We start from the raw sequence: 16133 nt of genomic DNA, 5'->3' as shown, positions 1-16133 counted from the left end.
GCGGTTTACAGCATGTGTCACTTCAGAAAGCCACCCGCTGTACGGCCCCTTCATGGGACGGCTCTTCTCCTGTATCTTTGAGTGGGATGCTATGGGGTTTAAGGTTTAAAAGGAGGCAAAAAAATGGGGGTTAGGAAAAAAGATGATGTTAAAGCATCCAGCAAGCTCACTGCCAAAGAGTTAGTAAGGCACTGCTGCCACCAGACACTTGAGCCTCAGGTGGCCAAGCAGCTCATTCAGCAGCTGTTCAAAGACTTCATGGAGGTTACAGACATCATGGGCAACAAACTGTTGGACCAGGAGAGGATGGAGGAAATCTGGCAAGCCCAACAATGCCATCTTTTGTGTATCTAGGATCCTCCAGGTGTACAGCTTTACAAAAAGTTTGGAGAGGTGACCAGAGGAGGGCTCATTCGTGGGGTAGGATCCCTTGAATCATTCCATCAGCATCTGAACCACTTCATTTCAGCTTTGCATGACCAAAAATAATGTGTTATTTGTGTGAATTATGATCTCAGGATTTTTTGAAAAAGGACCATTGAAACTGTATAACACAGAACCCTGGGAATACAGAAGTAACTCCATTTACCACAGCTAAAGTCAAACAACTTCCCCTGCAAAGTCACTGTATTTATGTACCATGTATATCACTGTGGTAAACACCATGATCCCATTTGCAGCCTTCATGGCCTGGAGAATTATCACATGTGCAAGATTTTGTTCCAGGCGACCTTTGTTTCACCTAAATCTTTAACATCAAGGAATCTTTCTTTTGTTCCCCAGTTCTTATGGTTCACCAGATTTATATGGAAAGTAATGAACACATGACAAAGAGTCCCAGGGTTATGGTAACACATGAACAAAGAGTTAACCCTGGGAAAACAGATACACTCCCAAATCAGACCAATGTTACACAGGGGTCCAGAACTGTTTTTCTTACACAAAAGCATCGATTCACTTCAGAAGGTCTTTTTAAATATCTGAACAGTCATGTACACCTCGGATGGATTGAGGGTGTGTAAATCATGGGGTAATTAAAATTTTTTGGTGAACTATCCCTTTGAGGCAGTCGGCTCAAAGTAATAAAAAAAATCCTTTAAACACTGAATAAAACAATCAGTTGTCAATGTACTTGTGACAGGTGATGGCCTGTGTCTGTGTGAATCAATTCCATACGGACCTGGGATGGACCCAGAATTCTCTTCAATTTGGGTCAGCCATTGGATTCAAACCTCAGAATGGTATAACATTTTGTGTAAATTATATGGTCCATCTCTAATATAAAAATCAATACATTATTATTGTGTTATACTACACCACAAAACAATTTTTTGTGGAAAATTAGCTCTTCAATCTTTTTATAGAAGGAGCAGGATCCATCACGTCAGAACTCTTGTAACATGAGGTTATTTAACATCTTACTGTTTCTTGATTTAAAATGACTACATTTAATGTTGCTCAAAATACCTATAAAACTTGTTAAGGTTCTACAAGACTTCTTTTACAGCTCTTCGGCCTCCCTGAACAAAACTGTGGTCCGGGGCCAAAAAGCTGGGGGGGCCCTAGAATCATCAGCATGTTTCAGTTTTACATAACAAAACAAAACATTTAATCTAAGGAGTATTATGGTTTTACAACTTTCTCTCAATTTAAAAAGTAGCTGTGACTTTCTCATTTCTTGAAAGTGATGACAGAGCGTTAGACAAAACAGACCTGATCATTCATCCCCTCATGTTCTCATTTACAGTAAGAAACCGTATCAGTGGAAAATGTCTGACTGTACCCAAATGGCTGTAAATTTACAAACCTACCTTAAACAATGAAATAATTAGTCACTGGCAATACCTTTTTATGTACGTCTAAGGAAAAATACCGTACGTGGTTTGGCGCCACTTTGTCGAGTGCAATTAAAAACACAGTACTAAAACCTGCACAAAACCTCTTAAACAATAAAATAATCAAGCGAACACACATATTTTAGATTCCCCCACGTCATGTGTCACTACCTTTTAGACGAGCTTGCAAAGTTGAAATTGTGTAAATAGCACAAATAAACAAATTAAACAATGTTTTTTCATGTTTGTAGATGTCCTGGGGCCGGTTCTTCGTATGTCGCTAACTCAGTTATCTGGATTTGATTGTTGGCTGTTTGGCATGATCTTGGATTGGTTGGTTCTTCTAAGCTCATCCCAGAGTTGCTGTCTCAGCAACAGGTCCGTAAACTTAAACCTGCTTGAGAGCAGGCTTATTTCATGTAAACAGAATTAGATTGCATCTTTTTAAGCAGAATTGATACTTAAAATCTGTCCCAGCCACCGTTACTTTGTTACAAGAGTATCTTACTGATCCAGGAACAATAATTTTTAAATAATAATCATTTAGAAATTAATTTAAATATAGGCTAATAATATTGTGTAGACTATAATGCTATAAACACAGACAGTTTTACTCACTGAAAGATTTATTCGTCATAAAATACTTCATAATTGTTTTCGAGTCTTAATAATAACGTAGAGTCGTGTAGAGCTCGGCGCGCGAACTCTCAGTTGAGTTTTTCCGCGTCTTGTGTTTGAATGCTTAAATTGGCAAGACTCGTGACGACGCGCAAGGCCGTCTTTTTATGCTGGTCTCGGGCAGTCGGGTGAAATCTCCAGGGGGTCCCCCCCACTAGCGACGGCCCTGCTAGACATCGCGTCACCATTCCACCAACGTTCCCCTCCCCGTCACGTTCACAGTAAGAAAACATATTTGTAGAAAACGGTTTAGTACTCTTACAAAAAGACTGATTTTTTACAGTATTTTTCAGAGTAGAGCTGTGTCCAAAATGGCCCTTAAAAAGGCAATTAAACCTGAGAAACTGTAATGTGTTTAACATTTAACACATTTACAGACATTAAGCTCCCTCTAGTGTACAAATGTTGTATTACAAACTTAGAGTCGTTCTAATGACACATGTCCTTTTTTTCTATTTCAGACCACAAGGGGAGATTTTTTTCGTCCATATAATGGCATTGAGCGCTTACCAGCTTCAAGCTTAAAAAAGATGCAAAAGTATCATGAAAGCGCAGACTATAAAAACATAAGTTAATGTGTTGTAAAAGCTGGGAGTATATAATTATGTGGCTATTTTTGTAATAGTGAGTGTCTTTTGATTGCCATTTAATACTAATAATAAGGCAGAAATACATTAAAAACAGGAATGTTGTGAAATATTGTTACATTTGATTATTACTTTTTAAAATAACTTTTGTTTAAATATATTTTTTTTAAAGTACTTTTATTGTTAGATTTTTGATCTTACTACCACTGGCATAATGCTGAGGGCTTTATTCATAAAACCTGTAGGATAAACAACTTGGCTACATTCGGCTTTGCAGATCAAAACTGTTAGGAAAAAAGGACAAATTATTGGAAATATTCTAGAAAAATATATAGATAAGATATATTGTAACACATCTCAGCTAAAGCTAAAGACATTTTAAAATGCTTTTTTAAGCTTCACAAAGTATTTTGTAACTACATTATAGGCCTACATGAAGATGTTAGATTGCACATGATTTTGAGCAGAGGCAGGTATTGATCTGGACCTCAGACTGAATATTTCCCGTGGCTGTTCTGAACTGAACTTTTTGAGCTTTGAGTGTCACTGTGTTCTCACGGCCTCTGTTGTTCTGAAAGGAGAGTTTCCAGGTCTTTCAGCCCTTTATGCTCTTCTGTAAAGGCGGCCGCCCTTTGTCCCCGAGGGAAGTTGTGTGCTGTCTGTGGGGGAGGGTGCGTGACGTGGCCAAGAGCTCCTCAGCGTCATACCGAGCAGTCCAATCACAGCTAGAAGACATGAGCAAATGGTCTACAGCTCAGAGAATAGCAGGTTAAACCTACACAAAACTACTGGTTTTAAAATTTCCTGGGTTTAAAGGTTTACAGGTTTAGTTCAGCATGTTTTACAGTCACAATTGATACATTGTGAGCAGAATAAGTAATTTATCCACCTACCATCAATGAGAAACATAGCTGGGAGTCACTGGTATATCTAGCCCTCGTCCGAGCTCTCTGTTCGTGCTTGCTTCGGCAGCACATATACTAAAATTGGAACGATACAGAGAAGATTAGCATGGCCCCTGCGCAAAGGAACCCAATGGATCTTCTCTGTGGCCACCCTGTGCCGCCAGGGGCCCCTGGGAGCCTTCCATGACCCTGAACTTCATGGTAGCGACCCCAAAACTCCAACGGGGCCACCTGTTGGGTGGTAAGGTGCTCATGCTGCTTAAAGTAAAGAAATCACACAATAGTGGAACAATTCAGTAGGCGGGCCTAGTAGGCTGCCTGAGATTTGCATGAGGCGGGTCTGTGTGATTTTGGTAATAAGTTGACATGTGCTTATTGGGTATAAATATGGGGTATTAAGTAGCCACTGTCATATAATGTGTTTATAATGTGATTTTTATTTTAGATAAGAAAATTTTATTATTATTTGTATGTACATATTAAATGTAAAATATTATTAAAAAGTATTGTTATATTTAAATAGTTTAGTTTAATTGCATGAAATTGTTTTTTTTTAACTGCTTTCATACTAATCCTAAATGTTAGTTTTATCAATCTTTTATCAACAGAAAAGCAACAAAAACTGACAACTTCATGAAATAGTTTAAGATCATTGCAATGTGATGACACTTAGGAGCATTTAAATAGAGAAATATAACAGTCTTTCTTTTACTGTTTCTTTAGGTAGTACAGAATACAGAGCCGGCGGTTCATGTGAGAGGCCAGGAGCCCCTTACTGCCTCCATGCTGGCGGCTGCACCATTAAAAGAGCAGAAACAACTCCTGGGTATGGGTTGCACACACTCGGTCACTTAAAAGTTAAAGTTGTGAGCAGTTTGAATCATGTTATACCACCTGCTAAATTAATAATACTCTTCAGTAGAGGGTGTAGTGGCAACACTTTACAGTGTCTGTTTAGTGTGAAGCAGCAGATAGTTATCATATGGCTTCAGGAGGCTTGGAATAAAGCACACAATCTATGTACTACATCATAACATGAAAACGACCAAACTGTTGCATCCCATGCAGGCGAGCGGCTGTATCCACTTATCCAGGCCTTGCATCCGACTCTTGCGGGAAAGATCACAGGCATGCTGCTGGAGATCGACAACTCTGAACTACTGCACATGCTGGAGGCTCCAGAGTCCCTGCACTCCAAGGTTCACCGGCTCAAAACATTTACTCAACAATCAGTCTAAGACCAGATTTTGTTTGATCATTGTGCTTTTCTGTACTGTGTAGGTTGAAGAGGCTGTAGCTGTGCTTCAGGCTCATCAAGCCAAGGAAGTGTCTGCAAAAGTAATGGAGTTCTGTAAGACAGGTAATCTGCTTGCATTCTTCTATCTTAATATAAATCGTGTACAATGCCAATTAATAGTAAATGCAATTGTCACACACAAATGTTGACCAACTTCATTTAATTTTTGCAGGCATGCACACTGAAGGACTGTGAGAGTTGTTCCAGAGAACGGGGAAAAGAAAACCGCACTTCAGAGTTATGCTATTTAATGCATGATTCACACACTGCAAATGTCCTTTTGCGCTCCACAGTGTTAAGTTTGTTCTGATTTTGTTTATTAAAAAAAAAAAAAAGTAAAATGACAAAAAAAAGGCTAAAAAATATTTTTTGAAATTTCTGTGTGCAATAAAAATGATCCTGTCTTAATGGACATGCAAAAAGAGTTTTTTGAGTGTCTTTTTTTACAGTGAGTTTTTAAGTTTTGTGACAGGTACACATTTGCAAGGACTTTACAGAGCTTTTATTAAAATAAAAGTTAATAAATGTGTATTAAATTGTTTAGTTTCCTGAAATATACAATCCAGCATAGAAAGCTTTTAATTGTATAATGTATGGTTAATTGTTTTGTGCTGAATATCAAGGTTTTATCATGGTTTTGCATGAATACAATTTAACAATTTCAGTTGTATGCATAGAAAATATCTGCTGAATTAAATTGAGTGCTGTGGTCTGCTGTTAACTTGAGATACTCCAAAGTCTACTAGAGCAGATATGTAAACATAAACACACTTTATTGATATTTTTTATTAATATTATTGATATTATTATTGGTTTATATATGTAATACATATAATTTTTATTTACAATATAATGTTTTACAATTTTTAGTTTTCATTTAATTATTCTTGGTCAATTACCTGATTTATTGTTTATATCATATGTATCAATGGCATTGAGGAAACTTATATTTTACACTATATGAGGCAGTTTATTGTTTTTGTAAAGATGCTTTCATACTAATCCTTATTAATCCTAAATGTTAAATATTATCAATCTTAAAAAAAATAAATCACAAAAAAAACGTTTTAATGTCAATTTCATAAAATTTCTTGTTCATACGATATGCATAAAGGATATATTTAAATGTATAATAAATTATTTTAAAATATATTAAACCGATTGTTGATTTAAATTAGTATTGTATAATGTTATATTTAGATAGTATTTTGTTCATATTTAAAAAAAAAAATTTTTTTATTTAAACTACTTTGACTTCTATTAAATGTAGTTTTCATTTCCAATCCTCCCTATCCATGAGTATTTCAATAAATGTAACTGAAAGTGAAATTAAATAAGAAATCATCACTGTAGTTTTCAAAAAAATATTAAAACAACCATATGTATATGTATAAGCAGGATGCTTTTGGAAGTGCTTTTAAATTAATTTAAAACAGGTTCTTTATCTCTCGTATGCAACTAAATTACTGTGGTATTGTAAAATACATGAATTATACATGAAATATTTTTCAAAGATTCTTTTTGAGTCACTCATTCTTGGTATACTATAAGTTCTGGACAATTATCTAATAAAGCAGAAATGTACACAGACATTAGAAAAAGGAAACATATGTTTATTTGTATATACATATATGAACTAAAACAAAACAAAATCTTAACGATATATTAATTGTGTCCTTGATTATTTTTATCTCTCCTTTCTTGACCTCCTCCATCCACTGTGCCACTGTCTTCCCAGAAACCTTTGCACAAAAGTGGACACCCCTGAACTGGCTGTGACCAAATTCTTTAGTCTTAGGCTGCCAACACTTTTGGCAGAGGAACTGCTGAGGTGATTTTCTCTTCCTAGTGGCCAAACCTTGAGCTGCAGCTGCAGCGGCTGCCTCTACCAGCTTCTTTCGTCGCCACGCTGTGGTCCTGGGCACCCTCTTCTCGTCTGCTGCTGCAACTGGTACAGGTGCTCCCACAACAGGTATGAGCACTGTACCAACAGGTATGAGTGTGGCAGGTGCTGCGGTAGCTGTGGTAGATGTATGTGCAGCAGCAGCAGGTACAGACGCAGAGGCAGAAGAGACTTGACCCCCTGGAGGAAGCTGGCCTCGAGAACGCGATGCTGCCTGTCCAGAAGCATCCTGTGGTATTTTAAACTCAAAGGATGAGTGTCCATGCAGGATTGCTTCCGGTAGTTTTGGCAGTACCGGTGGGAGCTGTTCAGGGGCCACCAAAGGAGCAGTAAAAGGCTCAATGTCCTGCTGCAAGACCTCCCTCTCCTGACTCTTTATTCGGGCATTGTGCCTATATACAGAAAATACAAAAATAAGTATATGCCTGTAAAAATAACTATGAATATGAAAACAGACACAAACACAAACAATTAATTACTGAACCTACCACTGGGAGATAGTAAGCTGGTTTAGCTCAAACAGTTTTAGTTTTGTCTGAGCCATGATTCCGGGGCTGCCCAGGACTATGTCTCGGATCCTCCTGTAATCCCTTAGGATGGCAGCCCATCGGTTTACCCGGACTCCGGCGATGGTCTGACCGGCAGGGTAAATTCGGCATAGAGCCAGGCAGATGGCTTCCACTACCCGGCTTGTGCTGGGCCACTGAGCTGGTCCACCTTTACCAAGGAAGCATCTGCAAGGAGGAAGTACAGTTAATCAGACTATTTGACAGATAGCAGTCAAACAAGTGGATAATATTGGTTACGAGACTGGTTATGATTATAGCCAAGATACAAAGAACTTTCAAGAAAATCAAATGATAATAACTAACAAAGTCCGAAAAATAAACAATACCTCTTCAGACTTTCAGTTCCAGGGGTCACACTGGTCTTTGAATGGCTGACCTTGAAGCGACCCTTCAGGACTCTGTCACGGTGGCGGGGGGGATAGATGAGAGTGCCCTTGTCATGATCTGACAGGTTGTTCCACAGAATGACAATCTCATCCACCTTACCCTGAGTGACAAACCCCTGATGGCGCAGGTCAACCAGACTGTCGGCCAGCCTAATGACGTGGTCATAACCAGCTTGGCCATCTGGTCCCACACTTTCCATCTGTACATGAAAAGAAATTAATAAACTGCTCTGTTATCAATGTCAAATAAACTTACCAAAATTAAAGGATTTTTCAGTCAGCCATTTATTATTACTAAATAAACCCCAAATGAAATATCAATTTCATCACACACACCATAAAATCTCAGTGTACACAGTGTGTTTATGGGTATTCATTTACCTGGCTCTGAGTGGCCAAGGCAGGAGAGGAAGACTCTGGTGCTGATGATGAGGGGCTGACCAGGAGGTTGTAGGGCCACTGTCTGTTCCTGAGGGGGGGTGCAGGTCATTGCCCTCGAGTTCCAAAAATTCAGTGGACTCATCAAGGCACAGATCCTCAAACCCCTCATCACCCTCCAGATCACCCTGCAGGTCTTCATCCCGAATCCCATCTGGAATGTCAGGATCTACACCTAGGTCTTCCTCAAATGCTCTGCTGGTTTGTGAATACAAATATTCCACACCAAAGAGCTCTCCTGTAGAAATACAGAGTGTATCACGTAGATGTTTTGATAATACATGGGTGAAAAACAACTAAAGTAGAATGTCTGCGTGAACGATACCTGTATATTCACCGGGGCTGGTGTAATCCTGAGCCAGTTTCAGACCCAGAAGCTGCTGGCTCAGTGCATTACAGTACTGCAGCATCTGGCCGCCATAGCAGATCTCCTCCCTGCTGGCACCTTCAACTGCAGCGACCCCACGTGCCTCGTTCCACTGCACCAGTCCTTCCAACAGGTACATTTGAAAATGCAATGCATTTGCACTTGTACCTAAATGCAAATCAGAAATAATCACCATGAAAAAAAAACATATAGAGTGCAAACACACAAATAAACAACAAACGGTATTTTTGAGTAATGCAAACCTGGCACGAAGCGATTCAAGTGCAGGTGGAACGACTCCAGAGATGTCGAGCCACGTGCACAGCTGTACACGGGTAGAATGACCCCATCCTTGGTCACCTGTCCCGTCTTCCTGTACAGCTGTACACCTGGCGGGTCCTGGATGCACTGCATGTGGCGCTGCTGGGTCCGCCAGATCTCCCGCATCCTCTCCTGGTCAAGGAGCTTGATGCCCATGGTGTCCGTAGCTCCACCAAAGTCTTTAAGCAGCTTCTCAGTGAGCTGCTCTGTCTCCTGGGCCCCTCGAGTGCGGCGGCGGCAATGCTTTGCCAGTTCTTTAGGGGTGGGCTGGCAGCCTGTCGACCGCTTGGCCTCCTTTAGCCTCTCCACATCCGAAGCATCCCATTCGAAGATGCAAGCGGTGAGGCGTTTCATGAAGGGGCCATAAAGCGGGTGGCTGTCTGTGGTCACTACTACTGGCAAACCTCCGCATGAAGTGCCCACACGTCCAGCCTGACAAGCAGCTGGTCCCACTCACTAAACATTGCTGCCGCCTTTCCTTTCCCTGTGGCAGAGCAACAGTCACGGTCCACATAGAGGACTTGGGGAGGAGCTTCTCCAGCTCTCCGGTAGCGCTCCACGAGTCCAGAGCACATGGGAAGCAGGCCGTCACCCTCTGCCTCAGTGAGGACACACACGAGGGACCTGCCCAAACTCGTTTCCCACATCTGTGACCCATGCCGCTGTGCCAGCAGCCTCCCCAGCCAGTTTCTTAGTGACCTGAAATAGGATGAAAATAATTATTAACGTGGAAAGACCTGTCAGTTTTTTACACTGAAAAAATTATAATTTAATTTAAGGAAAAAAAAGGGTGATGTAGCCTGCACCTATCTCTACTAATGGTGATGTTACCTTACCTTTTTAGTGGAATCCATTTTCAGGATGGTTCCATAAATAGAAGTCACCCTGGCCTTTAGTTCCGGCAGCCGTGTCAGTACATCTTTGGCATAAACTGACAGCAGCTATCCTGGACAAGGCACAGGTACCATCTGAGGCAGCTGGGCAGTGAGACTGCTTGGGTCTGTGGCATAGTCTGGGAACTTCCCAATCACAGAGAGAAAATGGGTTGTCTGGGGCAATCCAATGCTCTCTGTGCCTGACACACAGGTTCCGGTACACTGAAGTCGAACTGTTCCCCAATGAGCGCCCCCGCATCCACCTCACAACCTCCTTATCACACGACAACCTGCATGATACAAAAAAATAAAGACAACAGATCAATATCAGATGAGCATGAAAGACATTTTCTCATGTTAAAAAACTTCAAACAAAAAAACAAAACAGTGTGCCAACCTGTAGGTCAACACCGCAGAAAAACATTTCCCTGTGCACAGGATCGAGCTGGTTCAGAATATCCTGTGACCAGCCTGCCAGCTTTTTTTTGCAGGACCGGCATTCAAGGTACTCTGTAGCCATGAAGTACCAGCCGCTGACATCCAAGACCCTCCTGACGGTCTTGTACATTCCGCATGCTGTCAGCGGGAAGCCAAGACGGCGACAGTTGGGCTGTGAGCACAGCAGCCGGTATGACCACAAGCGGTAAGGGACCCACAGGAACAGCCTGGCATGATCAAAAGCTGTCAGGTGATGAAGGAGGCTTGTGTATACAGAGGACGGGGGGCCAGGAGGATGCCACCAGAGACGCAAGTTTTTTGGTCAGCGCCAGCCTCCCAGACTTGTCTCTGGTGAAAAGAGCCTTGCTGACCCACAAATGCTGCTCTTTGGGCAGGGTCTGTCTCCAGCCTTCAGGCAGCAACAGCTGAAAGGGCAAGAAAAAGAGAAATCATGTTGGTGTTTTTTTCGGCTGCTGATTTTTGATTAACCATTCGAGCATTTTAGTTACTTCTTCTGTGGACAGAGGCCGCTGTTCTGGTGCAGCAGCTCTCGTTGCAGAGGGCAGAGGTTCTGGCTGACTGGATGGTTGAGTCACATCAGCTGCGTGGCATAAAAGGAAAAGAAATGAGATACATAGAAGTGGCGCCATCAGTGTCATTTACTATTACAAGATTAATACAATTACTACAACTACTGCTAGATATTAGTACTACTATTTAACATTAGTAGTATGTTAAGATTAGTGATTGTAGCTGTAGCCACCCATTTAAAGATTGAAAACCATGCAATTGACAAAAAGATGATGTCAAACATAAATGTGCGGTGATAAAAAGACAGATGCTCAAAGCTGAGCAGGGTGCAAAAATCGCAGCGGTGTTGGAAAAAAGCCATAAAGTGTAAATAGATGTCAAAGGACAAAGAAAGCCACGTTAGGCCGGCACGACCAGAAGGTCTAGTACACCTCCTACCTTACTGTTTCCAAAACCATCCAACTGAAGGCTGATAATACATAATAACAAAACAGGTTATGTAATGTACAAAAAAAGCCAAGTGTAAAAAGATGACATTAAATTTTACTAAATGCAGAAAAAGGACAAAGAAAGCCACTTTAGCCCACACGACCAGAAGGTGTAGTACACCTCCTACCTTACTGTTTCCAAAACCATCCAACTGAAGGCTGATAATACATAATAACAAAACACAGGTTATGTAATGTACAAAAGCACGGTATTCTTTTATTAAACTACAAATGTAATCCCATTAAAGAGAAGGTAATGCTCACCACGAACATCTACATGTGCCGCTGCAGCAAGCAGATCTTCATCAGATGGTTCCTCTGCAGAAGCTGAGCTGGAGGCGGCCACTGTTAATATCAGGATGAACGAACAGTGTTAAGTCCCATTTATTTATATAGTGCATAACACAATACAGATTGTTTCAAAACGGCTTTAAAGTATGCAAAAATACTGCAGAAGTCATTAAACATGAAACAGATTCAAATTCTGCTTTAAAGCATGTCTAAAAAGACTATCAGCTCAGCTCAGGTCCAGATTCAGTTCAATAACAGTGTTAAGATAATGCAAGAATTATAATATAAACCCTACAAAAACAAAACAAAGTTGAGTTAGATTCATGCCTGGAGGCGCTGATTCTGACAGCATCTCAGCGTCTCTTCTCCGAATGTACTTCTGCAGAGTTTCCATCTTTGTACCCGGTCTGGCTGTCTGCTTCCTCACCCACTTGATGAAGCTGAAATGGAGGGACACAGAATTAGCTCAAACCCCAACACTACACAGTCTCTACTGTCTGCATCGTCTGTTAGAGATGTGAACCCATACCCTTTTCTGTCGCGGTCTGTCGCCTCATAAAGGTCCTTAAAGGACATGGTGGCAAAGTTGCCAAACCCAACAAGCACCCGATCTTCCTGGGCTGGTGTGCCAGTGCCCTCTCTGACCCGGCGCTCGCTGATGGCAGCCACCATGTCAGGAATACAGGCTGGCATACCACAGCAATGCGTACTTGTTGCCCATGACAGCAGACTGGGTGGTGTCGCCGCCCTCACGCTCCCGCTGATGCACGGCCAGCACCATGGCTGCGTAACCAACATCACTGGAAAGCAACCATTTTAAGGGTTTCCCCCGGTACTGGCCAAACTGCAGGGCGCTTTCACTCAGCACAAGATGGTGACTGGATGTGTCACCTCCCGCTGCTGCCACACGAGCGATGGCCTCCTCCTTCACCCTTGAAGCAGGCCACGAGCGTCCCGGGGTGGGATTTTTCCTGTAGGCAGTAGCAAGAGCCACTGCCTCAGGAGAGGGTTTAAGGGTGAGCTCACCAGAGGCCTCCCTGCGGAACTGGACACTGTAATCCATCTTCTACAAGACACAAAAGAAAAAAAATCAACTTACACAGCGCTGTTCAAACACACAAATACACTTGTCAGATTTACAGTAATGCCCAAAAGTGATGTCCAAGGGGACATTTGCACAATATTCGCTTTTAATGACCCTACAAGTTTTGATTAAACCATCAAAATATATATAAGGAATATGTTGGTTAAGGTATTTAATTCATTATTTTTGGCAATCAGTTATTTTCATTATTTATACTTCTGCTTTAAGCATTCATTATTTATACTTCTGCTTTAAGTATATATGAGTTATGCTTTAAGTATGCAGATAACATTATGCATTTATTTCAAAACAATAATTCGAAGCACATCAAACCTTACGAAGAGACGACCACAGCCCTGCGAAATATTACCATGGCTTTACTACAGTAACTACAGTTCTATACCAACTATGTAACTAAGCACTGGTGAAAACACGTTAAATAACACAATAACCACGAAACTACCGACGCTATACTACGGCATTGATATTTTAAACACGATAGTTTTACTGTCTATGGGTAGAATCATGTTGTGGTAAAAAAATTTGGTATATGAGTTTACATCACTTCACACAGGTAACTTACAGTACAGACGAACCACACCGAAAATTAAGCAAAACTTAATTACCTCTTACCTTTTCAAATTTGAAATGAACGGATGTCTCCAAGTGATGATAATAATTATGAATCACCGATCGATCACATTCAAAAAAGCAATGAATGGTACTGATGTCGCACGCGCCTCTAATGCAAGGTGGTCCCGCCCACAAGCCAATCGGGCTGCTGGAAAAAAGTGGAACATTCGCGAAGGACCAACGGCAGGCTACTCGCCATGACCATATCGGGAAGCTCGCTAAGTGGAACAGAGCTCCGACCAATGACGAGCCAGACGACGGGCCAATCAGGATGCAGGAAAAGTGGAACAGTGGAACAGAAGTGGAACCGAAGATCGGCTCGCACGGGGCGCAAGGATGACACGCAAATTCGTGAAGCGTTCCTCATTTTTATTAATTATGAATTATGAATTATTAATTTACAGTAATATTTCATATTTTACACTGTATCAAGCGAAAAAGCCTGCAGTGCGCAAGTCCGCCGCTAGATGGCAGCATTGCACTGGCACTCTCGCATTAGAGCGGCTCGGCTCACTGCAGAATTTACACTTTCAGCTCGGCTTTAAAGAAGTAATAGGGATAGAGACGGCTCTTTCCAAACAAAAAAAAAATATTGTAAGTATTCGCAATGATTGCATTTATCATCCTGATGTTTCTTTAGTTTATTTAATCTACCCGTATTTAATCCGAGAGTTGTTAATGTGTTAGCATCGGTAATGGTAACTCTTCGCTCCTTTCGAGTCAAACCAGCAGATTTCGACACGAATTCAATTCGAAATAATTATATAGAAAAAAATACGAACATGTTAAATAATTGAAGTTGACTTACCTTACTTATGTGTTGTTTTCGCATAGCTTGGGTGCCAAATTTGCGTCGTTTTCTTTGGCTCGTGTTTTTCGTTTGTAACGTTACCTGGAAACGCAGAGCGAAACAAGAATTAAAACACGCATTTTAATTTCCTACCACACAAAAAAAGGTGTTAGTAAATAAATGTTATCGTATGCTGCTTCATAATTCAGAGAATCAGCTGTGCTGTGTGCAGGACAAACGCTCCTCTTCGAGCAGCGTCACCAAAGAGAGCGTCACCTGTCAGATTTTAGGTTTGCCCCACACAACGACGAGTTGGCGGTGCAACTGTATTGCAAAACTAAATAGGACTTAAAGATGTAAATACGACTGGATGTCATTATTTGTTAACCATTTGATAAATCTAAACGTCATTTTACACATTCATGACCAGTTGTCTGCATATTGAGTATTGTATTGTATTGATTTTATAAATTCATGACCAGTTGTCTGCATATTGAGTATTGTTTATTATTGCTGAGACTCTATTTCAACCAGTTGTCTGCATATTGAGTATTGTTTATTATTGTTTATTCAATTATTTCTAATTTTAGCATATGATTTTATTAAAAAGCAAAATAACTATCAATTTCATGTTTGTGTTGCGAATTCAGGAGAGTCAAAGGTATGTTTGGGCCAAATATTCACACCAAAGCAGCTCAAATCAAATTGTTCAGACCCTCCAAAAAGGAAAATAAGAAGGACAACAGGGAAGGAGAGAGAATACGTTTCCATGCATATCAAACACAGAAAGACCAGCAATAGAACATTCTTGACATTATCATAATTCTAAGATCTTAAAAGAATGCAGTCAAGGTTTTCAAAGTATATCAGACTAGATTAGCAAAATCTCAGTTTTATTTGTTATAGTGACATAATCATTTTGTGGTGTCTCTATGATGCATGCAAAGTTGATTTTTTTTTTTTCTTTGTAAACAGACAGAGAATGGTCTATGATCTTCTTTTAGGTCACATTACTGGTTCTGCAGCTGGTACAGATGTGCGGACTCCAAATGTGGAGAACGGCCTTGCTTGCTCATGTTCTGTTACATGTGCACTATGTTTAGGCTTTATCAGCAGGAAGGACTGGTGCAGTAGAACAAAGCCTTTGCAGATGTCACATGCAAAGCCACAGGTTTCTAGGCAGCGAACTCTAAGGATTACACTACTGTGGTAAAGTGCATGGATAATGCATTTCTCTCTCTCTCTCTCTCTCTCTCTCTCTGAGTTGGTTACAAGTTGCTATATAAGGACTACTTGGATTCTTTTGGCAATAGACCAATTTGGAGTAGATGTCACAGTTACTGTACGTCACTTGCATTGTGGTGGCAGTGGATGGAAATGGGTAAAATTCATGGAATAAGAGAAAAAATATATTGTAGTGCCTTTAGATGTCAGAATCGGAATGCAGATAAATTTTTATAGAATACTGTCATCAAAAGAATCCATTTGAAGCTTAACACAGACTTTTAGATAGACAGACTATGGATGAAACCTGCTATGATTTACCCTACGTTTAAAGCATAAATTTGATTTATATCAATATATAATATAGAATTTAACAATAGGTCTACATAATATTCACATATGCAGTTCATAGGGGACATATTGTATTAGCCCTACAGTTACAGCATAGCCTCTTATGCAAACCTAAAACATGTTACATAACGTTTACTTATTT

General features: G+C 40.6%; 2 protein-coding genes and 1 pseudogene across 2 annotated transcripts; 2 read left to right on the top strand and 1 right to left on the bottom strand.

Moving 5' to 3' along the window:
- The first annotated feature begins 4056 nt into the window (after positions 1-4056).
- On the top strand, positions 4057-4130 carry LOC122134808 (annotated as a pseudogene).
- A 58-nt stretch (positions 4131-4188) lies between these two features.
- Positions 4189-5724, top strand: LOC122134757 (polyadenylate-binding protein 1-A-like). The gene is made up of 5 exons (XM_042711449.1): positions 4189-4269; positions 4729-4831; positions 5074-5204; positions 5287-5365; positions 5475-5724. The coding sequence occupies exons 1-5, from the start codon at positions 4189-4191 to the stop codon at positions 5495-5497; spliced, it is 417 nt and encodes a 138-aa protein (XP_042567383.1). The 3' UTR covers positions 5498-5724.
- A 1139-nt stretch (positions 5725-6863) lies between these two features.
- On the bottom strand, positions 6864-9640 carry si:ch73-112l6.1. The gene is made up of 8 exons (XM_042711448.1): positions 9229-9640; positions 8924-9133; positions 8704-8836; positions 8542-8629; positions 8101-8360; positions 7694-7939; positions 6962-7597; positions 6864-6867 (listed from the first exon to the last, which is right to left on the bottom strand). Exons 1-8 carry the CDS (start codon positions 9638-9640, stop codon positions 6864-6866), a joined length of 1989 nt encoding a protein of 662 aa, XP_042567382.1.
- Positions 9641-16133: the final 6493 nt, after the last annotated feature.

The sequence above is a fragment of the Cyprinus carpio genome, chromosome A21 (genome assembly GCF_018340385.1).
Source record: "Cyprinus carpio isolate SPL01 chromosome A21, ASM1834038v1, whole genome shotgun sequence".
NCBI classification, from domain to species: domain Eukaryota; kingdom Metazoa; phylum Chordata; class Actinopteri; order Cypriniformes; family Cyprinidae; genus Cyprinus; species Cyprinus carpio.
Note: the sequence above shows the minus strand (reverse complement) of the source record. Positions and strands in the feature narration are given on the sequence as shown.